The sequence below is a fragment of the Rhyacophila brunnea genome, unplaced genomic scaffold (genome assembly GCF_057557595.1).
Source record: "Rhyacophila brunnea isolate RB1 unplaced genomic scaffold, BYU_Rbru_1.0 scaffold_7, whole genome shotgun sequence".
Lineage (NCBI taxonomy): Eukaryota > Metazoa > Arthropoda > Insecta > Trichoptera > Rhyacophilidae > Rhyacophila > Rhyacophila brunnea.
In genome coordinates this window covers 7,066,849-7,092,489 of record NW_028233339.1, presented here as the reverse complement: position 1 = coordinate 7,092,489, position 25,641 = coordinate 7,066,849, and the positions used below count along the sequence as shown (strand labels likewise).

General features: G+C 36.5%; 1 protein-coding gene across 1 annotated transcript in view; it reads right to left on the bottom strand.

The window, feature by feature from the left end:
- Positions 1-614: 614 nt before the first annotated feature.
- Cht10 (Chitinase 10) overlaps positions 615-25,641 on the bottom strand; it is a 105,727-nt gene continuing 80,700 nt past the window's right edge. The window contains exons 27-48 of the mRNA XM_085957943.1: positions 24,655-24,892; positions 24,003-24,182; positions 22,825-23,036; positions 21,822-22,100; positions 20,569-20,787; positions 19,931-20,130; positions 19,258-19,506; positions 17,617-17,750; positions 17,078-17,289; positions 16,521-16,653; positions 15,541-15,683; positions 14,816-15,001; positions 13,596-13,721; positions 11,172-11,343; positions 10,121-10,284; positions 9,044-9,166; positions 7,746-7,948; positions 6,311-6,444; positions 5,738-5,949; positions 4,080-4,358; positions 3,152-3,337; positions 615-1,882 (exon numbers count right to left, since the gene is read on the bottom strand). Of these exons, the coding sequence (XP_085814069.1) occupies positions 1,601-1,882; positions 3,152-3,337; positions 4,080-4,358; positions 5,738-5,949; positions 6,311-6,444; positions 7,746-7,948; positions 9,044-9,166; positions 10,121-10,284; positions 11,172-11,343; positions 13,596-13,721; positions 14,816-15,001; positions 15,541-15,683; positions 16,521-16,653; positions 17,078-17,289; positions 17,617-17,750; positions 19,258-19,506; positions 19,931-20,130; positions 20,569-20,787; positions 21,822-22,100; positions 22,825-23,036; positions 24,003-24,182; positions 24,655-24,892 (4,266 nt within the window). The 3' untranslated portion in view covers positions 615-1,600. The remainder of the gene's footprint in view (positions 1,883-3,151; positions 3,338-4,079; positions 4,359-5,737; positions 5,950-6,310; positions 6,445-7,745; positions 7,949-9,043; positions 9,167-10,120; positions 10,285-11,171; positions 11,344-13,595; positions 13,722-14,815; positions 15,002-15,540; positions 15,684-16,520; positions 16,654-17,077; positions 17,290-17,616; positions 17,751-19,257; positions 19,507-19,930; positions 20,131-20,568; positions 20,788-21,821; positions 22,101-22,824; positions 23,037-24,002; positions 24,183-24,654; positions 24,893-25,641) is intronic.

The following is a 25,641-nucleotide window of genomic DNA, read 5'->3' as shown; positions in this document are numbered from 1 at the left end:
CCTCCTTCAAAAACTTCCTCCCCTCTTTCAGTTGCTTTAGTTGAGCATTCTTAAATCTTCTGTGGCACAGTCTAGCCATCTCAATTTCGACCATGCAGGTCTTCTCTTACTCTTGGGGGTTGCCTACACAGCCCGCCTTGCTGGTATATCCTCCGGCATTCTATGCACGTGGCCGATCCATAACTCACCACTCATTTCGAGTCCGTCACTCGACACAGTAATCTGCTTAACAGTAGATCGGTAGTCGTCGCTACCATCGCTTTGATGCCTTGAGCTTGACGTCGTCACATTTAATTAAACCAAATGCCTATAATTTTGGTAATCGAATGGTTTCTAGAAAGACCAGCGACCACTAGGGGTCAATAACTGGAGATGGGCGGCTCTTGTGGTGCAGTGGGTAAGGCGCTGGCCTTCCGCCCGAGAGTTCTGGGTTAGGTTCCCGGTGAGGACACAATATTTATGTGTTTTTCTCAAAGCCTGGGTGTTTGTGATTGTCCAAAATTACTAACAACCACCTTGTACGAAAAAGCAAGGACCTCTGTGGAGGCCCATATGATCCTATTAGGATCGGACATGGTCGAAAGAAGAATAGTGTTACAAAATAAGAAATGAAATTCTAAATATATCATGTAAGTTTTTATTCAAATAAACAAAATAGTACATTGACTCTGTCAATAAAGTCGTCTTCCACAATATCGTTTACATTTTATTGTTGTCGATGCATTGGAAAAGAACTCTATTACACTTGTGTATTTTAAATATTAAGGTACTGATACAAATTAATTTGTTATTGAATACAATTAAGTTAACAATTAATTTTACTGTAACGTTACTGTATATACAGATAATTTTGTTGTCCTTTGTTTTTATTAAAACTAGGTACTTGAAGGAGTCTTAAGACATATACATAGGAACTTAAATAATAGGGTTGAAACTTACTGTTAGTATTTTGTTGAATAAATATAATTATTTTAATAATATGAACCGCTTTTATTGTATGGCACAGACAAGAAGTCAGGTGACTAAATAAATGCAATCAATGGCCGTCGATAGCGTTCGATTCATATTTAAAAAAAGCTCTACAATTTGCTCTATTATTTAAATAAATCATAATATTGTTAATTGACTTATTTTCAAATGACGAGAAAAATTAAATCACTTTCATTCATTATTGTACATTTAAATGTATGTGTTTTGTTTAGCCTAAACATGAGAACTGCAAAAATTAGGTTAGGAAAACATATTAACCTTTTTAAATGGACTAGAATTGTAAATCCATATTTTACGCTTCGTTATGTCGTACAATAAACTAGAAAAAAGTTGATAATTTAAATATTACATTTTCAGTTATCATGTTCTGTCTAAACATAGTAGATATAATTTTCTCTAATATAGCTAGTTTTTTTTTTTAAATTGACCTTATCAATAATATTTATAAATAAAAATAAGTAGGTAGTACATGGTCTCACCTAAGATTTTTTTCAAATGTCATGCTAAATAATTGCACAATTTGTTACGGAGATATTGTTTTATAAGTTGTCCATGTGTGAGGTAAACATTATGAATCGTGACATTGAAACGTTAAGCGTTAACAGGGAGATCACAGATCACAGGTGGGCAGAGGGGTGGACTTGAGGGCTGCGTTGATAGTTCTGAGGAGAGGGTGTCGCCCGCATCCGCAGCGGTCTCGGAAGTCGTCCAAGTCGAGCGCCCACACCATTGCGCCTCCCAGACCCATATTCTTCACCAATCCGGCCTTTGCGGCAACCATGCCGGTGTCGTCGAAGGATACCCACTGCGTTCCTCTGCGTGCCCACGGACCGAGTCGGCCTTGTGAGTCTTTTTCTACAGACCAACCGCGTCGCTTCACTCTCTCGCATATCTATAAAAATATACATAATCTGTAGTACTTATATAGATACATATACACATAATTGTTATACTATCCATATTAATTTATTCAAAAGCAGGTTTTTTTGGGTTCTCTATCATTATTTATAAAAAGAATGATGTGTCCAATGTAGATGTAGATAGAGTTATCCATTAGGCGCTGAAGACTGAACGAATACAACTCTAATACAAGTGCACCGGTAATCAGTTGACTAAATCTCAACATTTCGTAAATAATGTCTTGTTCTTAAATTATCTACTATTACTATTCTATGAAAAAATATTCATGTTTTTAGTATTTTAATTTTTACACGTTGCGATGAAAATAATAACAACATTTTATAATATAACACCGTGTCCATAGAATATCATCCAATGTGAGGGATAATATGCTTATGGCTGATTTTCCAGTCATGCTGACCGTAAACGCTGAGGACGATGCGTAGCTGCTCGGGACTGACTGTCAGCCCAGACTCGTTTTAGTCTTGTGCCGATCGCCGCGAAGTCTACATCACAACGACTCATTTTGACTTTACTCATCATAACACACGTTCAGCGTGATACTGCAACGCTCACTGGCAGTGAAGGCGCGCACGGTTGGTGCCGACGGCGCTCAATGCTGATCAATCAATTGTATTAGGAAACACTAGTTTGTGATAAATACATATTCGCCGATCAGCGCCGACGGTCAGCGTGACTGGAAAATCAGCTTATATCTCTTTACACAAAGCAGTTATTAGGCAGTTACATGTTTCAATTATTCTCTTTCACTTGTACATACTCGTTTAATTCTCAGCACCTATGCAATCGCTACAAATCTTACATATTTTTACTACTGGAGGGTTTTGAAACTTTATGAAACTAAATAATTAGTAACTCAAAGTACTTACCGAAGGAAAGAATTTCTTTCATGAACAAAACTCTTAATAATGCATTACTGCCATTTTAAATTTTGTTCAAATTATAATATGGTAGCTAAATCACCATTTCAAAACCAAATCGAAACGTGTGGACCCTATATTGGAAAATATGGAAGGTGATGTTTCAACAAAATTGGATTTATACCCTGGATCCAAATGCACATTGATTGAAAACACAACATGTGACCTAAGGGTCTTTAAGTCCTTATAATAACAAAAACAATCATTAAACTTTTTAAATTTGTACTACTTCGTTAGTTAGAATTAGTTACTCCTAATTCGTTATAAATATCTCTAAATTATAATCAATCCAATCATATTGCTGTAAAAAAATCAATTACCTCATAATATGCAAGGAAACCAGGAGCACTGGTGTACTCTCCGGCCTCTCCAGGGCCAGAGGCTGCGGCGTTCATTCCACGTTGATTAGAATCGATCAACGTGAAGGACTGACCGTACATCGGAACTCCCATCACCAATTTCTTTGCTGGGGCTCCTTTCTGCATCCAGTAGTTCATCGAGAAGTTCTGTAAAAAAACAATTTTATATTACATATTGGTCAGTGTGGTAATTTTTATTCTACTATCAGAAAATAATATTGTGTAGCTGTCAGTGTTGATCAAATATCTATTTTTAATGTATCAAATTATTCAACTGCAATAATAAATTCCCAGTGACTCATATACCGGTAAACAACTGTTTACCTGTGTCAGCAAATTGATTGGCGATATTAAATACGGTATCGCAATGGAAAATTAGTCCAATATCCATTCCCATAGTATTATATTATATTATGACTGTAATAATAAATAAAATTCACAGCTACTCGTATTTAAACCGCTGAATTGTTCAATATAATTATATACTAGAATATAATGTTTAGGTATTACTTTCGACTGTATAAATTACGAATAATGATTTATCAAAATGTCACTCGAATTTAAGTACCTGGCTCGTATCTGTCTCAGTACGTAATATGTACTGTCATTGTATTTATACTATCGTACCGACCGTTACACTGCAAATAAAACTCGCTCCTGCATACATCTTCGACTTCTTCATCATCATCCTCAACTTCTTCATCATCATCCTCAACACCATAACCCACACATCGATCACTACAATTGTATATTATTTATGCTACAAAATCATTACTAGCATTTAACCATTTTGACAGATGCCATGTGTGTTTCTTAAGTTTGGCACCTATCATTATTTTACAGGAAGATTTGTGCATCTAGCTCTTTAGTGAAATATTAATGTACTTACTGCGTTGAAGTAATCATAACTGTCTCCTGGATAGTAGTAGAGAGGAGCCACGTGTCCTGTCTTCTTGTCCCAGTGTCCGTGGTAGTCGTAAGTCATGACGGCAATCCAATCGAGGTCGTTGGCAAGAGACGGCACGTCGTACGCCACATCGATGACGGCGCGGCTGGCAGACACGGCAGCGGAAAGTAGCCACCCGCGAGGGGTAAACGCGTGACGAAGCTCTCTCACCAGTTTGGCGAAGTTTTGTTTATCACTAGCAGGTCCAGCGTTGCAGTCAACCTTTCAAAAACAATTTAATTAATTAAAGATGTCGGGATAATAATTATGTAAATGAGCACATCTTATATCACTGTTATAAAGATGGCACTAGTAAAAAAAATTAATGAAATATTTCGTTGTTTGATTTATGAAGTGTATAGATAATTAGTGTTAAAGTTATAGATTCATTGAAGAAAAATTCAATATTGTTTCAGCAAAATACCTGATAATTTATCAGATGAATCACTTGAAGGTTTGTTTTTACTATTATCTATTGAAAAATCTTTATCAGTGTCTTCCAGCATTTCACGAATGTCAGACTTGTTCGCCATTTTTATGTGGAATCATTGATATACTACTAGGTGAGGAGTTCCCATACAAGTGTCATTTTAAAAATGTACCACAAAAGATATTACGAATATCGTCTTATAATATTTCCTTGTAGGTATAATGCGTTAAGACCGTTAACATGGATTCCCGAATTTCACCCGTATTGCCCTGGCTGTAAAACTAAATTTGCGTTCTTGGAATAGTGACCCTAAGGGTGTCTGCAACCCAAAGCTTGCAAGCTACCAAAAATTTATGTCTGAGCGGACAGAGCAAGTCGTCATGCACTGACTATTAGTTAGAGTAAGATGCAAGCTAGATCGCGCTTACTCATAATTATTGCCAGGTCGTTTTCGAGACAAATATTAAATGAGCTTATATCGAGTTAAGTCCGCTGATATTAAAACAGTAAGTTTTAACACTGGCCGAGTCGCTAAAAATCGGGCGTCATTTTAAGAAGCATATGATTCATCCAGTAGTATATCAATGTGTGGAATAGACAAATAAAGCACTCACAATGAATTATTTTATGTGATTGCAAGAAATCACTGTAGATGGTAGTGTCAACACGACAATTTTTAGTGATAGTCATATTTGAATCTGACAAAAAATTAATATTTAATAGCGATGAGATGTCTAACTCAGTTTTTTCGTTTTTGTGGGTTGGACAAGTCTGGTTCTGATCCACACAATTACGTACCTACATGCAAGAATAAATTATTACTTTAATAGGACATTCATTGAACTAAAAGCACGCTTTACAAAATACTTACAAGAGGTTTGCACTCACGATGCTATTGGTCCTAAAGGTGAAAATTTTAAATTTTTTAAACAGGTGAATTAACAGTACCTAATTCAAACCTTTCTGTAGCTGCTGACACAATTCAATAAATCAAATCTATTTATTCCCACTAACATCAGAGCAAATCTTAAATTTTGCGGATGACAAATTGCAAAAGGATCTCGGGATCAATATTATGTATCCAAAAAAATAGTCAAGAATTAAAGAGTTTAGGTAGGTACCTACCTAGATTAAGAGGTTACGAGGAAATAATGTAATATAGAAGACTAACCTGCCAACATCTAGGATATTCCCAATCCAGATCGAGTCCGTCAAAGTGCCATTTTTCAATAAACTGAACGACGTTTGTGACGAAGCGAGCTCTCGACGCGGCATTGCTCACCAGACGAGAATACTTGTCACCGAGGGAGTCGTTCCATCCTCCAATAGCTATGAGGACTTTGATGCCCTTTGCTCTCAATGCTGTCACTTTTCCGTAGAAATCTGAAAGACATGTAAACAGCACGGTCATTCAATCTAATCTTTATTATAGTACATACTTTCTTTTACATACTTTTTAAGTAATATGAAATTATACTGGTACTGCGTTTTGTTATTTAAAAAATTACAGTATGAATATTATAATAGTTGTAATTGTTATAATAAGTGCTATGTTTTAACAGCACCACTCTTGGCTGTGCTAACTTTTAGAGCGAGATAGACAGTTTTGACTGTTTAGACAGCTAACTTATTGTAACAATTATTATACCTCAATACAAAAATATGATAAACTACCCTCGATAGCTGCCGATAGCAGTCTTGTGGGTAGAATAGATGCGCTGAAGTATTTTATAGTTTGACTTACCATTATCGATATCTGCCCAGGAATCGTGCGGAATGATGGTCAATTTGGTGGAGTCGAGAACGGCAAATCCGTACGCGATATGCGTGCAGAGGCTTGAATCAATGTCCTCCGGTGTATATTTTCCATCACCCTTCCTAAGAATCAAAATTTCATCCATTCGTATAACAAATTACAGTTTACCCAAAATACATAATGTTATTTTCAACAAATTTTCAGTTCATTCCACCAAATCGTGTTTGATAAATATTCCAATATAACAAAATTTAAATTTTACAGGATAGACGAAAAACTCCTCTATAAGTAGGTTTTTTTGTAATCTGTGAATAAATTGATTTTTATAAACAAAATGGAGTAAAGGGCCGTCATTGAGTGTTTGTCATAACATTAATATGATAACTACCTACGTAAATTGGAACTATTATGGTGGGTAGATCTATTAATAATTATCTTCTATTTTTGGTAGTCTATACAATATTGGGGGCTTTATTGTAATATTGAAAGTTTTAACAGTCCGACGATTATGTGTATTAAATTTGTCAAAGTATCTGCACAGTGGATAGGATAATTAAAGGAATAAAATATGTACTTATTGTATTTTGAAAACAGTCATTTGTTGACACAGCACAGCAGTGGATAATTATGTTGTATATTGATTGAGTTCCATCAGTATTTTCGATTATCAATTTAAATAAAAGGTAAATCAATAGAAAACTTTTATCATTTTAAATAACAAATGCTTCAGTAATAAGATAATTTGTAAAATTCATTCTATAAAGCGCCGGCTAGACGCTCATGCTTTAAGGCGAGCTTGCCGGGTATCGGGAAGCCCGTGTGTATGGACGGGAAAACTGTAGCTCGTGCAAACTGAAAAGTGCTGTTAAAGTGTTCCGTATATTTTGCACAAACTATACTGCTCAGGCAAGTCGCTGCCATCTAGCCGGCGCTTTAAAGGAACTACTTGATATTACATAATTATTCTTCTTAACCGGTTATGCCTTCAGCAAGATTTCTTGCTCTATGAGGTCGTGATCGACAGGCCACACACACAAAGATTGTGAGTTATCTCGTCCGACTTTAAACTCAAATTACTAGCCACTGTCAATTGATTTGCATAATCTAAAAATTTAAACACACGGTGACATCTGTTTTTATCGATATTACAGCGATCTTAGTAAAAGAACTTCGCTCTAAATTCAACGTGTGTCATTAAAAATCCGCGGCCTGTCAGGTACTACCATAGTAATATCGTGAGGCATAGAATAGGAATAGAATACCTAAATCACTCCTTATTCGCATTCTGTGGGGTCTATATCTGTCTTTCCAGATCATATATTTGCATCATCAAATTTAATACTCCCTGTGGACGATATTTAGTGATCTCTCAAGAACACCGTATAAAAGCTATCACTAGAATGACAATATTTATTTTAGTTACCTGTACCACGCCCAATTGGTAAAGTAGCAGATGACTTTGTAGTCGGACGGTCCTGATGGAATGGCGACTGCGGTGGTTTGTTGGATGGGAGCATGAGTAGATTGAGCGGGCATCGGTCGCATTGTGGTGACTTCCGGAATCACTTCCACGTCACCTCCTCCAGTTGAGATACATTTAGAGTTGGCCGGCCAGTCACAGTGATCCTTATAAAGACATTATGTAATATTAAAGTTAGCCTATACTAAATGTTTTCTCAATTTTTACATGTATGTTTGCTTACCTACATGATTACGGTTCGTTATGAAAATGATAGCCTGTTTTCTCTTTTTGATTGAAAATATTACAATTTATGCTCTGGGTAAAAAAAAATGATTCAGTTTTACATACTACTAACTACACATTTGTGCAGAGTCGGATCTACCATTAAGGCAAAGGAGCTTATAGTTCAGGGCCCCCAAATAAGCAGCCATCCCTTAAAAAACCTTATGGAAGACAGAGCACCTGCCCCCGGTCAAATGAATTTGCTAGGTTCAAAAACTAGTAACTGCTTGCTATGAGAAAATATACTATTATTCTAGCCAGCTAAGTAAAAAGACAGTGTTTTTGGTTTTAGTGAAATGAGAACCCAAGTTTTAAACTATCTTTTCTCTTATATTATGTAAAATTATTGGATTGTTTTGACATAATCTCTAAATGGATAGTGTCTAACTTAGTTTAAAACTTTGGTTCTTATTTCACTAAAACCAAAAATACTCTTTTTACGTAGCAGGGCAGTATTGGAATCAATTGCAAAAAAATATGCCACCGGAAAAAAATGTTTACTATGGACAATTTTGTATAGTGTTCAGATAATATGATACCCAAGTGCCATATCATAAATCAAAAAATATTGAACACTTTGTAAAATGCCGTTTTAATAAGTGGTTGGTCTAAATTCGCCCCTGTTTATATGTGATAATCATTATAACACAAAGCATGCATTGCTTGGATTGCAGAAAATTGACTGCAGATAAAAGCAATATTCAATATATTATTTTATTGTAGGGGTTTTTACTATTTCTTTGTTTACTTTATGATTTCTGCATTATTCAGGAATACCTGAAAATTTAAAAGTAAAAATAAAATTTACCTCTCTCATGTAATTCGTTTGGATCTCAGTCTGATTTATAATGTTTTCATTACTGCGAACATCTCGAATTAATATATTTAATAATTGCTATATATTCTTCATGTGCGTTATGATTTCATCGAATAAATTCGAAAGGTTTCACCCAGGTTATGAACGCATAATAGCTTACCTTGGTCCAGTGGAGTCCACTGGGACAGTTCTGTGCCTGCAGAACTCCTTGGTTGCAGAGGAAGTAGCCATTGCAGTTGTTAGGATCCGGAACGAACATCTGACCCGTGCACGGCTCTCCGATCTGAAAATGAGTTGAAAATATTTCATACGGCTCAGTGCTTTATAAGCCCTCTCTTCATTTATCTTCACCTGTTTTTATTACTTTGTGAACATTTCTTAATAATACAATGAACAAATAGACATTAATTCTATAACTAATAATAAGCTAAGTTGTTCACATTAGAAATATTATTGTTGACATTGATTGTCAACAGTGGCGACCTACTCTATTGGTACTTGGTGAAGTCAGTGACAGAGAAATGTCATGCAACTGATTTTAGTTAGTAATTAATAAGTACTTTTATTCAATATTTTTATAATGCAAATATATGACACTTGATTAATAACCTTTTCTATGCCTCACGATATTACTATGGCAGTCGCAAATTTTTAATGACATGTTGAATGTAGAGCGAAGCTTTACTAAAATTGCTGTAATACCGATAATATTATATGGCTTTGTATTTCATAATTATTCAAACAGATGTCACTGTGTGTTACGAATACGAAAGATTATGCAAATCAATCGGCAGTGACTAGTAATTTGAGTTTAAAGTCGGATGAGATAACTTGCGAAATTTGTATGTGCGGCCCGTCGATCACGGCTCATACCAAGGCATAAAAGCAGTTAACGTAAGCATCAGGAAAAATCTTGAAATATGGATATTTCTTAATACTTATGATGACTGAGGACATTATATTGAACCATGGTAATTATCATAACTAAAATTGATTCATAAGCAACTGGATTACTCAAATTTTTTCCAGTAACATTAAATACCTACTTAATAAATTTTATTTTTAATCAGATTCTCATATTTCATAGCTCAACTGTCAGAGCTCTTGCCCAGTAAGCGAGTGGCGTTTGACAGAATCCCACTCAGTCCAAGATTTCCAAGTAATATAATTCTAGTATTTTAAGATGAGATTATATTTAAAAGAAATAGTTTATATCTACACATCTCTTTGAACTCACCGGTCTATGTAGTGGAGGAATTGCTATCGGTGTCTCCGTGTGAGTGATGGTAGGTCTCTGCGTGGGCAAAGAAATAACTGGTTTCTGAGTTACAATTGGTTTCTGAGTTACAATTGGTTTCTGAGTTACAACTGGCGGCGGCTTCGTTATTGGAATAGTCACACCTGAAATCATAGACAAAATATCTATGTAACTTTCGACAGGCGGAATTTAAAATGTCTCAATAAACTAGAATAGTACTGTTTGCTAACATGACAATCTTATTAATTTCATCGGTGATTTAGGTAGGTAATTATATAATATTATGTCAGTTCGTAAGAGAATCACAGTGGACGAAACTAATTTGTTATGATTTCTTTATGTATGAATATTCAATTTTTGTAAGATGGTCAATTTGTACATCTTTCATCGCCCATAGGTTAGAATATGATATATTTGGAACTGTAAACGTTTATATGTGAAGCTAACGGTTTCAATGTTGGTTACCTCAATAATCCACCATTTTCAGATAATTGCAACAAACTATCAAGCGCATTTAGGACTGCATATAAAAATTTCGGTTTTTTGCAATTGTTGAAAAATAATTAATTTCTTTTATGATGTTAACTGTAAATTATTCATGGTGGAAATGCACTGTATTATTTAAAATAAAACACAATAATATAGTAAGTACCTACTAATTCCATATTTTTTCGTCCGCTTCAGAGGGACATTGTCAACTTGGACAAAAATTGGGTCCAAAATATTAAAAAATGTGTAAGTAATTAGTACTATATAATATTGTGCTTTATTTTAATTAAGAAACTATTCTGTTAAAGCGAATGGCGAAGCAAAATGATTTTGAAGTCATTGACGTTATTAAAAAAAAAATAGGTATTCAAAGTTTGCCAAAAAAATGGGTTGTAAATGAATACAACCACTCGACTTTGTATTCAACTTCTGGTTTAATACCATTACTAACATTTTAAAAATCAATCAAAAAAAATTTAAATGAAGATAATCAATCAATTGACTATGGAACCGATAGCCTTATTTAATATAGTTTGTTTACCGGGTGCAGAGTCGATAGTGCATCTCGGTTGCGGTGTCGTGATGAGGCCTAAATCTCTGGCGGCGGCGGTGAGAAGAGGATAGGCTTCGCAGCCGCAAGAACCTTTGAAGTCGTCCAGGTCCAATGCCCAAATCATTCCACCGGCGAGACCCATGGCTTTCAGGAAAGAGGTCTGTATAACACAATCAATCTCTATATATATAAAAATCTCGTGTCACGATGTTTGTGGTCGAACTCCTCCGAAATGGCTCGACCGATTTTTATGAATTTTTTTATGTATATTTTTTAGGTATGAGAATAGGTCAACAAGTATATTTCATACCGCTAGGTGATTAGGGTATCTCTATCCAGAAAAATTTTCTTTTAATTTTTTTGACAATTTTTTTTTTGTATTTTTTTTAATATTTGGCATTAAAAAATACCTATAACCCCAAATTTTAACCCATTTTTTAATCGCGATTTTATTATTTTTGTATGAACAAATTTAACCGTCGTTCGTATTTCAAACAGAACGAAATTATTTATGTTGTTGAATGACAGATGGCGCTACGTCCGAGAAGAATTCAAGAGAAGCGTCGCATCATTTTGACATTTCATTCGGCATATCACAACGCAGTGCGTGCAAAATTTTGTACGATTTATTTTAATTTATCTATTTTTATGTGCGTGTATTACAGTGCACAATGCCAGCAAGACGCAAGAGGGGCCATTTGAGCCGTCGAACGAATAAAGCAACAAACATGCAAAATAGTAGAGCAGAAAGAACAGACGAACAAATCCAACAAGAGAACAAAAACGTGCATGTAAGCATGTCGCAATTGCGTGCATCTCAATCATAAGAGGCACGAGCTGAACGAAATCAACAACGACAATTGGAACGGAGCCAAGCGCGCCGGATCGTAGCTAACACACGCAGAGCAAATGACCGACAACGCCAACAAGTACATCGAACATTTACATCCGCTTCGTTCCTTCGTCTCGCATTCGAGTACGAGCCAGATATTGAATATTCCGCTCATCCAAAAGTGCTGATTGGTGCTATGGACAAAGAATGTCCCCATTGTCATGCGCTCAAATTCAAACATGAGTCAGCCAGGATGTGTTGCGCATCAGGAAAAGTGCAACTACCAGAAATTGAGATACCACCAGAACCATTGAACGGCTTGCTCATCGGCACGGTTCCAGATTCAAACCTGTTCCTGAAGTCCATCCGCACATTCAATGCATGCTTCCAAATGACTTCGTTCGGAGCAATAGAAATAGTTCACAATACTGCGGCAAATGGTCAACAATTCCATTCTACATTCAAAATCAAAGGCCAAGTATACCACAAAGTAGGCTCATTGCTGCCAATGCCAAACGAACCACATAATTTTTTACAAATCTACTTGATGGGCGGTGAGGACATCAATCATGTGGATGCACGTTGCGGCTACAATGGCCTCAATTCGCCTATTTCCAGGCGCATCGTCGGCGAACTGGACGCCCTGTTGAATGAGCACAATGAATTATTGAAATTCTTCAAAGCACACATGCACAAATCGCAAAGTGACAATCACGCTATTGTCATCAATCCTGATAAAACACCAGCTGGAGAGCACGTGCGTCGATTCAATGCACCTGTTGTTGACGACATTGCGGGAATCATGGTTGGCGACCGCACATCGACGCGAGAAATCGTGATTCGAAGAAGAAACAATAATCTGGAGTTCATCGCTGACACACACCGTTCATACGACGCTCTCCAATATCCGCTAATTTTCTGGAAGGGACAAGGCGGATATTGCATAAACATTAAACACCGAGATCCTGTCACAGGTAATTCATTCATTATGAACATCATTAGTCATTTTGAATTGAGAAAATGAATGGTTGATGTTTTTTTGTTTTTATCGGCGGTCATCGTCTACAGCGCTCTATTCCTCTTTCTGTCATAGATCCCATCCCTACACACTTACGATACATTCGTTATTTTTTATTTAACAACCAAAATATTCACTAGAAATAATTTATATGGCAGAACAACGTTTGCCGAGTCAGCTAGTTTAATTATATAAATACATTCACAAATTATTATTTAAGTATGATATATTTACATTCTAATTAGGTATATACAATTGAAGGAATAATAATATTGTTGATTGTGTAATTGTAGTGACATCTTTTGGCGAAAATAATAAATGAAAGCTCAAGCGGTAATGCAGTTTACTGCACTTTCATTTGTTTTAAAAAAACAAATGTCATGCTTTCACTTTTTATTATTTTCATTTGTTTCGGAACAAGTGAGTCACTTTTTCACTTGTTTATTTTGATTCCATGTATAATTAAACATAGTTTTATTATTTGCAAATATTCTTCCACACAATAAAAGTTTTAATAAGTAGCAACTAAAGAACACTACAAATAATGATATACAAAAATTACCTTGTGTCTTATCATAGCGACATCATCGAAAGAGACCCACTGGTCTCCCTTGAAAGCGTACGGTCCCATACGTCCCATGGGGTCCCTCACCACTTGCCACTGACGGTTCTGCACTCTGTCGCAGATCTAATGTGACAAACAAAATGTAATCGTATTATTAAAGATATCTTTATATTTTATATTGTGATGCCATGCCATGCCACAGAAGTGTACAGATAGGTACCATTTCATCTAGCATGCAGGAAGTACAGGATAATTTGTATATTGTCAATAGTATTTACATTGCCCCTATTATTTCAGTTGTCTTGCTGTTAAACTCAAAAGTCATTCTTCAAATATGTATTTACAGTGGAACCCCGATCTACCTTTCTCGCATAAATCGTTTTCCCGCACGGATTGTTCATTTTTGATAGTCCCGCCAAACACCCATAAGAACAATGGTAAATAATCCCGCATTAACCGTTCCCTGATTTATCGTTTTCCTCGATCTATCGTCTAAATATTATGGTCCCGTCACAAATATTATCCCGATTGTTGAATATTTTTCATTTCGCTTTTGTAGAAGTTTTTATGATTACAGACTATTATAGACCTTTCAGTCGCGTCGCTTTGTTTGCACAGTTCGGTCGTCGCTCAGGCTTGCCTTGCATCTCGTATCACAAAGTTTTATAAGTCGCAACTAAAATGCCCCCCACGAAGAAAACTAGAACTCCAGCTGAGAAACTGAAAATAATTCAAGACGTCGAAAAGATTCAGGAGAAAAACGAGTTTTATTAATTTTTTTTTATATATATCCCGTATTTATCGTTTTTTTTCTAGGGTCCCTTGAAAATCGTAGAATCGGCGTTTCACTGTACCTTGTAGGTAATATTATTATTTGTATAATTGACAATAGAAATAACAAGTATATTATTCAATTATTGGAGTCATAATTGCTAGCCCCGAAATAAACAACTAATCTACATGATTCGAATTCCCAATCGAGACCAGAGCACGGTACTCATAACATCTGCTCCATAGTGGCCGACAAATTTAATATAAATAGGTTTATATTCAGATATTTAATATAAGTCAATCATCACTCTTGTACTTGCTCGGTACCTTGGCATAATAACCAACCTTAACTTTCTGTCAGGAACATGTCGACATTGGATTGTCTCTAACCAGTGAAATAGAAAACTCGCTTAGAGAAAACTATTTTTCAGTTTATTTATACATACCTCATAGTAGGAAAGGAATCCTCTGGCTCGAGTGAAATCTCCCGCTTCACCGCCTCCGTAGGTTGGTGCATTGAGGCCGTGCTGGTCATTGTTGGCCAAAGAGAATGACTGACCGTACAGCGAGAGACCGAGCACCAATTTAGAACGGGATGCACCTTTCTCAATCCAGTGATTGATCGTGTAGTTCTAGAAAAAACACAATTGTTACAAATCACTAGGATGTTCGAAAGCACATTCATATTAATGATTGTAAAATATTAACATGCAAAACACAATATTATTATCATTTTCAAAAATTTCTTTTCTGGGACCAACTAACTTACATTGTGTCTATATTATGCGCATGATGTTATAGATACATTTTTGTGTAGCTAGTGTCAAAACTATCTATCTCGCTCTAAAAGTTAACACAGCCAAGAGAGGTGCTGTTAAAACATAGTACTTATTGTAACAATTACAACTAACTTATTGTAACAATTATAATACCTCAATACATAAATAAGATAAACTACCCTCGATAGCAGTCTTGTGTATAGAATAGATGCGCTGATGTCATTATCTCACTATTGTAAAATAAAATTCTCCCAAGTAAATGCTTCATTAAATTTATGTTCAATTAAATTGATTTATCCAAATTTGTTAAATAACAATAAAAATTTAATGAAACATCCATTTTGACCTTATTTTCTAGGTCAGTTTATGAAAAACTGAGGAAAGTCACTTACCACATTGAAGTACTTGTCGGTATCATCGGGATGTTCGTACATAGGCGCAACGTGACCAGTCTTTTTGTCCCATTGGCCGTGGTAGTCGTAAGTCATCACCGCAATCCAGTCGAGGTTGGTCGACAGAACCGGAACATCATAGCCTGACAATAACAACAAATTATCATTAAAAGAAAAATGTTAGTCCACATTTGGTGGTCACCTTATGCACACGCAATGAAACCAACATACTCTCACGGATTTTTAGGTAGCAATGTTCATAGTAATCAATGGTGTTATCAAAATATTGTATATACATAATATACAATATTTTTACAGCTATTTGTACAATCAAACAAATTATTTATCAAAATATAAAACCTATTTTCTAGACATGGACTAATTAACTTTGAAAACTAATTATTTACCCACAATCTTTTGAACACAATATTATAATTCAATAAGTTTTGTCTTTGTCTTTGTTTAAATTGTTTGTATAAATAACTGTATTTTTTGTATCAATTGACAGTGTCATTCTGACTGATCGAATGATACGTGTCAAGTTCATTATATTTTAATTATGTGGAGGAAGTATCTACTATATTACATTTATTTTTTATGTTATTTCTTTTAATCTGCCTCACAAAGAGGGTTCTTAAAACTCGTTAACTGCAAATGACCACATTTAATTATTATAATGTTAATTGCTAAGCGCCAGGTGCGGTTTGCGCATTGAACGACTTGACAGATTATTTGTATGCAAAATAGATGTTGGCTACTTTCTTAACCTATTAGTCCATCCTCTGGATCCAAAAACAACATGTACATTCGCAAGATCAGGGTCAGGGATCACAGGTATCTATATTAATTAATTTAACTATATATTATGTATATATTTCACACAGGCATTTAAGTAGTTTTGTTTTATTATATCATTCATAAAAATTGTAGGTATTTTATTAATGAAGAACAGATGATGTAACGCTTTACAAGTGACTCACCGGCATCGATGACCTTCCTGTTCGGTGAGACAGCAGCCGATAGCAGAAGTTTGGGTCCAAACAATTGGCGCAGTTCTTTCACCAGGGCGGAGAATCCTTCCTTGTCGGAGGCCGGCCCTTTGTTGCATTCCACCTATAATAAATTTCACCATTGTTGTACAGGAAACATTTTTTAAAACTTCTTTTTACCTCCTATTGAAAGAGAGACGGGATTACCGATATTATGGCATTAGATATTTATATTTGAGTCATACCTTGTAATGTATGTTGTTTCAAATAGAATAACTATTTTAAAATAGTATCATTTTGTTGATTAAAAAGTGACAAGTACCCATTATAAAGTTTAGAGATTAGAAGATGCACACAATATCTTGTTATATGATAATTCTATGTGCAAAAGGTATTAAGAGACATTGAAAAATTAGTTTAATATAATATATTTAAATGAGAAAGAGAATGAGAATGAGTCAAATCAACGTACCAAGTCTTATCTCTCCTTATCGTCCATAGAATTATATTCAATATATATTTTATAAAAAATAAACGTTATGACAAACCTGCCAGCACACGGGATACTCCCAATCGAGGTCCAGACCATCGAAGTTGTTGTCGACGACGAATTTCAAAGCGTGGTTTGCAAAACGCTTACGAGCCGCAGGATCGTTCACCATACGCGAGTATTTATCTCCAGCCGAGTCGTTCCATCCTCCCAGAGCCAGCAATACCTTCGCCCCTTTCTTTCTGAACGCTGTCACTCGTTCGTAGAATTCTGAAATTAATCAAAGTCATCTCACTCAAGAATACAATTATCTCATCTTTCAAGAGTGAATACCGTAACACCTCGAGAATGTCAGCTTGATAAAAGTATTAGTGTACGGCCTGAGTGGACAGCGTTCGACGGGGCATGAGCGGCTTACGCAACTCAAATGTATAAACGTATAACCAAAAAAAGACATTGTCGATGAACATTTCACACACGATTATACGTTTGAGTTGCGCACACCCTGCCGAACACTATCCATTCAGGCTGTACACTTAGACATATTGTGCAGGACCATTCAGACAAAATGCAAGGCCTGAAAAATATAATACTCACTGTTGTCTATATCCGCCCAGGAATCGTGAGGTTTGATGATGAGGTTCTGTGTATCTAATACTGCGAATCCGTATACAATATGAGTACACAGGGAGATGTCGATGTCATCAGGAACGTACTTGCCAGCTCCTTGCCTGCAATCATCAAATTTGTATTTACATTTCAAACCAAATTGACTCATTGTGGTTTATTGTGTCTCCATCAACGGGTCACTCATAAAACTTGACGCTGTGTTCATCATGCCACAGTCTGATTGATATAAGCAGAGTTTTGTTTGATTAATATCACACATAAAGTTAAACAAACATTCCGAAGCGACACTGAATTGTCCGGGATGGAAAGTAGAAAAGTGGCTGAGACCTGCCTAGAGTTATATAGCCAAAAATAATCGTGTTCGGAAATTTGTACTTATGCAGTTCGCTGTATCACACTTCACCGCGAAATATTGTATCGGAAATATATGGTCGTATATTAAAGACTGTCCAACCTCTTTGGGTCGTATAGTACTAAGATAAAATTCATGTCTAAATAAAACACGGTTCTTATCTGTTTACAGGAAGCCAGCGGCAAACAAATTTTGAAAATAGCCGATATACTGGATTATTTGTTAGGTTAGGTTGAGTAAGGTTAGGTTAAGTTATCTAGTAAAATTGGAAGATTATTGTCTGCAATGCTCCACGAACAACGTGTCATTTTTTCATCTTGGTGCTATAGAGATGATCGTTTGGCATACTGTCATCTTTTTCCGATGAGAAAGCTCACGGCAAACTGTGCTATGGTGAAATATACGTATAATTTACATGTAACCAAAAATAATAACCATTCCACAACAATGAAGAGTCACATAATATTATGTTTGAAATAAGACTTAAGCTTGTGTCTGTATTATAGGACTTTGCGCAAAGATTTTGGACCATAATGCGTCGATGACATTGAGCTACTATACAAGCTACAAGCCTGCGAATTTACAATCTGCTCGTAAACTCGCCCAGTGTCATCATCGAACTAGCTAACAAGCAGATTGTAAACAATCTACTGAGAAAAGTGGAAAGTCAGGCTACTTTATACGATACACGCTGGCGTGTGGGCCGGTCTGCGTCTGCACAGTAGAGCGATAATGGCGACCTCCCGGTAAAATATGAACTACTCGATACGTCCTGTCAAAATAGTACCAAAAATGACGGTAGCTTGTTGGCTTCTGAGCGAGTGGAAAGTTTTGTGTGTCCGCTTTTAAACTCGCTGACAAGCAGCTTGTAAAGTAGCTCAATGTCATCGACGCTTAATTAACATGGTATATCCTATCACAGATACATTTGCATTAAAAGGTCCACCATATTTCGTGTTCGAAATAATCGATATATTTAGTAACAAGGTTTTATGCTGGCAAAAACTGCATATTGAACAGCCGATTTAATTATTGACCTTTTAAGAGATTCTAAAATTATGCTCAAATGACTTCTGTTTATGACAGATATTAGATTGACATTTGCTACACATAAGTCTGCAATGCAAAATGATTTGCTACCCGTTGTTTGCTGCTAATTTCTGAATGAATAAATAACACTGGTGTCTGAACGAGTAAAGTAAAATAGAAACTTGTGACTGAAGATTAGATCTTTTCCATGAAAACATTTTACATACCTGTACCAAGCCCAGTTGGTGAAGTAACACACCATTTTGTATTCCGAATCTGGTCCAGAAACACCATGCTCTTCTTCTTCTGCCTCTACAGCTTCCACGGGTCCCGGCGTGATAGCCTGAACAGGGTGAGGGTCGGGAGTGGGATAGATTTCAGAAAGATCCCCTCCGGAGTGCGACGGGTCTCCTTTGGGCGGGTCTTTCAAAACATCTCGGATTTGATTGAGAAGCGGATGGTGACCTTCACCGCAGCTGGAAAAGTATTTCACGATTATAATCATTAATTCTGTCTGAAATAATCAGTTAAATGCCAGTTCAAAATATTTTTCTTCATTCTTATCTTTGTAACGTTTTATTTGGACACTCTTTATTAGACATACACAATTTGAAAACACCTCCTCACAGCCTCACCTGGTAAAGAACACTGGCGTGAATTTAAGTTCCGCTGGGTGTCATATTTTTTTCAAAGATTTTTTGTAGTATGTTTCGCATTCAAATATATGTATTTTAAAGCTTTATAACCTATTCACTTTTACACCAATGAAACCTTCCTAGTAATAATATTAATGTGCAGAGGTAATTCAGTAAAATAGTGGCCTTCATAGCCATCATTGCATTATTGAGTAATACATTCTTATATTAAAAATAAATTCCTGTATAATTAAAAATAATTTACCTGTTTTTGAAATCGTCGAGATCCAAAGCCCAGACCATGGCGCCTGCCAGATTGAGCGATTTGACATACAATGACTTCTTGTGGATCATCGCCTTGTCGTCAAACGAAACCCATTGGTCACCCTTGTAAGCGTGCGGTCCCATGCGACCCTTCTCATCCTGATCCACCGTCCACCCACGGTTTTTAATGCGATCACATATCTGGAACATAACATAAATACATTGAATTATTCTCAAATTATTAACCAGATGACTTTACACTCATTAAGTACACTAACCATGGTCGAATATTTTAAATAATTGAATATATTGTACACACACTGCCATCTCTTGGATTCATGGGTTACAAAATCTTCAATATTATGAATAGGTACGTCAATTTGTTTATAGTGAGTATTATTTTAGTGGAAAGTTGTCCTTATTGTTGCCACCATACAGAGAAAATAAAACAATGTTTTTATATTCCAATATTATCAGTAGGTACCGTTCATCCTTGATGGTTAACTAGTATACCATCGCATTTGAATGAACAGCACATTTATTTGTTGGTTTTTAGTACATACCTAGGTGTCGTCCACATTATATTAAAAATTAAGATCATTTCTGTAATTGTGTCTAATAACATAACACTAAACACACCTCATAATAGGCCAAGAATCCTTGAGCCCTGGTGTGTTCTCCAGCTTGTCCTCCAGCTCTGGCGGGCACGTTCAGTCCGCGTTCATCTTTATGGGCAAGCTGATCTGGAGGCGTATCCCAACTGGTACCCAGGGTGAACGACTGGCCGTACAGAGGCATGCCCATCACCAGCTTGCGTGAGGGGGCTCCTTTCTCCATCCAGTAGTGCATTGAGTAGTTCTGCAATGTTTCATAAATTGATCACCAATGTCCCTTTACGTTTGTCTGACATAACAGTTCAGTATGACGTGTTGATTATGAGGATGTCACTAGAGAAGTTTCTACCTACATCAATTTGTATTCTGTTATACCGCGATACTACGGAAGCTAGACATCATGGAAGATTGTCACAATCTGCATATTGTGATATTTTATAGTGGGACAACTTAACCTTGAAATTGCGCAGTTTGCAATTTTTTGTACTATGCATGAATTGCATAGGGTAAATTAAATTATTGTTACCGCTATCATTTACTACCACTCTAACTACTTGTATTATTATTTTTATGGCAAAACAAACTAAATTCTCGCGTATGTGATATGTTAGTGCTAGGCTAAACATTATTATGTAAATTGTAAGGGGTTACATAATATTATACAAAACGGTTCTGTAGGTCTATTCCATACACAAGGCCGGTATCAACGGTAGTTAATCATATTTATGTAAGTATTTAGGTATTATAATTATTGTTACAATAAGTTAGCTGACAAAATTGTCTATCTCACTCTACAAGTTAATACAGCCAAGAGGGGCAGTAGGTACTTTTTGACAGTTTAGTTTAGACGGTTATGAGTAGCTTATTGTAACAATTAACCACCTCAATACATAAATATGATAAATTACCGTCGATAGCCGCCTTCTGTATATAATAGACCCACTTAAATGGAAATGAAATCCTTGAGTATCTCTCACAATGCTAGCAATATATATGGATATATATAGTTGATACAAAGTCATGCGTGCGGATGCAGTCTCCCAGAAAAGAAAACGGCGAATAGGTGGGTACAATTTACAGGTAAGAAAAAAATAACTACCTAACTAAGGATAAGCAAAGATGGGTACATAGAAAATCCTAGACTCAATTCTACAAGATGCTAAAGGGAGTTGAATGAATGAACAATTATTGGAACTTATAATCCACAATATCCTTTTACATGGATATAATATGAACCATCAATATATCCATGTAAAAGAAGCAAACATATATTCTCACCGCGTTGAAGAAGCTGACGTCGTCATCGGGGTGATAATAAAGTGGAGCAACGTGTCCGGTCTTCTTGTCCCACTGTCCGTGGAAGTCGTAGGCCATCACAGCGATCCAGTCCATGTCCCTGGCGAGAGATGGTACGTCATAGCCGGCATCGATTACCGTCTTACTGGCGGAGACTGCCGTCGACAGGAGATACCCAAGCGGTTGGAAGGCCTCCTTTAGCTCACGTACCCAAGCAGAGTACGCCGCTTTGTCAGACTCTGGACCCTTTGAACAATCCGTCTGAAATCGAAAAAAATCAATTAAATAGGCACCTATCATTAGAGAAAAGATTTAATGGTTTTTGAGATTGTGTAGATATTGTTATTGATTGTATAGGTTAGCGAAACTTTAAGCCGAACACCGGGAAGAAATCTGATCCAATATAAGTCCGGTTCCGGATCTAAAGATTCTTGGAATCCAAAATATAAGATAGACTTGGATGGGAGAAATGATAATAATTAATGACAAATACAAACGAGAAGAAGAATGGTACATAGTAGGTATCTGTCGTTTTTTGGTAAATGTTCATATTTTATTATTAAGTTTCCTCCACATTGTCACACAATAAAGAAATCCTAAAAAAAGCATGTTCGGAGACCATTTTTGATCCTCCAACAGTCTGTTGCAATACACTTCTGCGCATCTATTCCATACACAAGACTGCTATCGAGGGTAGCTTATCATATTTTTGTATTGAGGTATTGTAATTGTTAGGTACAATAAGTTAGCTGTCTAAACAGTCAAAACTGTATCTCGCTCTAAAAGTTAGCACAGCCAAGAGAGGTACTGTTAAAACATAGCACTCATTGTAACAATTACAACTAACTTATTGTAAAAATGATAATACCTCTATACAAAAATATTAAAAAAAACTACCCTCGATAGCAATCTTGTGTATATAATAGACCTCTCCTATCTACCTACAATCCTTGGATAGGTAAATAGATTTATTTATAGAACAAACCTGCCAACAAGTAGGATACTCCCAATCCAGATCGAGTCCATCGAAATTGTGCTTCTGTAAGAAACCGATGGCGTGCTCGATGAACCTCTTCCTTGCTGCGGCGTTGTTCACCAGACGAGAGTATTTGTCTCCAGCTGAATCGTTCCATCCTCCTAGAGCGAGTGACACCTTCAGACCCTTCTTCTTGTATGCTGTTACTCGCTCGTAGAATTCTAGACATCACCAAGTTTAAACATAATTAGGTTAGGTGAATTTGGTTAATCATTGCTCGATATCTGTCAAGATAGTACCTATCATGGCCCCCACATGGGGGGGGGGGGGGGTGACAGGGCTCTAGCTTGGGGGTCCGGGCTCTGGGGGGCCCGTGGTGACAGGTTGACAAAATATGTTTAGAAATTTGCCGTAACAATACACCTAATACCCTTAATTTTACCTGAAACAACATTCTTTATATTATAACGGTTCTGTAAAGCGTTCCACTGCCTTTAACCCTAGCGATGGGTAGGGGGGCCCGCTTCAAGATGTGGGGGCCATGGTACATATTCATGAGTTCCTATCTAGTCTGTATTTTTCAAGATAATAACTATGTAAACCAGAGGTAGTCAACCTGGTCCCTACTGCCCACTAGTAGGCGTTCCAGCTTTCATTGTGGGCGGTAGGGGTTTTAAAAACATATCCAGTATTTAGTTTCGCAGCATCAGCCTCAAGGATCTCATTAATAATTTAATTAATTAAATATAATTTCTTCAGATTTCATGCTTCTATGTATGCAAAGTATAAATAAAAAGATAGATTTAACTACAGTAGGTAAGTTGTTTTATAAAGATTTATTCTGCCAATTATTTGCTTTAACTTGCTGTAACTCTGCTTTATAAATTTTATAAAATAAAGTTACTTCCCTACTTTATAAATCACCATTACTGTGGAACCGGTGGGCGATTAGAAAATTTTACTACTAACAGAGATACAAAAGTGGGTGGTAGGTATAAAAGGGTTGACTATAACAGTTCAACATTCCACGTTTATTCAATAAATTTCTTCGTTCAGTTTTGTATTAAGACAATTTGATTAACAACAATAGTTATTCTGTGATTATTACGGGGATTCCAAATCATATTCAGTATGAAGGATGTTTTACTTTATTAATTTAGTTTTAATTAATGCTCCTATCAACTTACTGTTATCGAAGTCTGCCCAAGAGTCGTGCGCCTTGATGACAAGGTTCTCTGAGTCAAGAACTGCGAAGCCGTACACGATGTGAGTGCAGAGGTTGGCGTCGATATTTTCCGGAACATATTTGCCAAGCCCTCTCCTGTACCACGCCCAGTTGGTGAAGTAGCAGACAATCTTGTAGTGGCCTGTGATGGAAAAATGGTTATGTCAAGAATAATTGAATATAGTTTTAGAATCAAATACCAATAAAGCACAAAAATAACTTCACAATTTAATAAAAATGTTATTATCCATTTAAGACAGAGAATAATATTGACCCAAATATGACAATTCACTACATTTTGAATGTGTGAGTGTCCTATGAAAATAAAACACACATTATAGACGTGCAATAGTGTGAGTTGCAACCTTCAAATACGCCAATATTGAATGAGCGTCAGTGCATACGCCAAGAGCAATTGTTAGATCGAAGGAAAGCTTAAAACGACGTATTCTTGACACGCGTTTCAGTTTATCCCATATTCTTCCACACTCGAGATCGGTTGCTTGTTAATCCACACCCGTTAGATATTTCAGTTCCCATTAACTCTGTGTTATCTGATGGCAGTCAAAGGGAGTGAGTACGTCTTAATGATAATCAGTAATACTGTATTTTACCTGAAAGCGGCTCCAGATCAGGCTTATATTCTTCAGTTGTGGTGGTGGGCTTGAGCGTGGTGGTAACAGTGGGCCACTGCGGAATGGAAACTGTCGGCCTGCTGGTGGTGGGGGTGGTGATAACAGGTGTTCCAGGGGTGATGCCTTGCGGAATGTCGATGTCGATCGGTTGCTGCGGGAAACTGTCTGGACTCTCATCACAAGCGGCGTTTGCAGGCCAGTCACATATATTGCGGCCCTACAAAAAGAGTAATAGGTGTTATTAGTACCAGCTCTCGAAGTGGAAAATTTTACGAACCGGAGCGCTCGGTAATTTTACGAAAATATGAACGTAGGTAGTTATCTAATTTTAAGTGTATTTTCCAAAAAAAGTGTGTGTGAGATTTTTTATTGCATGGCCTGTCTAGTTCAGATGGTCAAATTATTTTTTCACGAGACGGAGCGATAATTTTGGGGATTTTATGAACCGGAACGGCGCTTCGGTACGCTCCGGTCCATTTCGAACCCTGATTAGTACCAAACCAAGAAGGCATTGCAATTCCCGTCAGATTAGACAAAATGAAGTGTAATTATAGACGTTGTTTCACGGGTAAGATTGCCGCATATGGAGTGCGACGAATCAAGAAGACACCCACAGAATCTATTATATCTACAAAAATGCACCTTTTGGAGCAGTTTACGTGCTGGTGGCATCATCGGACCTTATTTTTTCAAAAATGAAGCCGGAACTCGCGTTACAATCAATGGAGAATGTTCCTAGACCATGACCAATGATTTAAAAAAAAAGATGACATTGAATCCGGATAAGATGTGGTTTTAACAGGATGGCCATACGTGCCATACAGTGATCGATCGATACAGGTAAAGCCTCGATGACATTGAGCTACTTTACAAGCTGCTTGTTGGTGAATTTACAATCTGCTTGTAAACTCGCCCAGTGTCATCATTGAACAAGCTAACAAGCAGATTGTAAATAATCTACCGAGA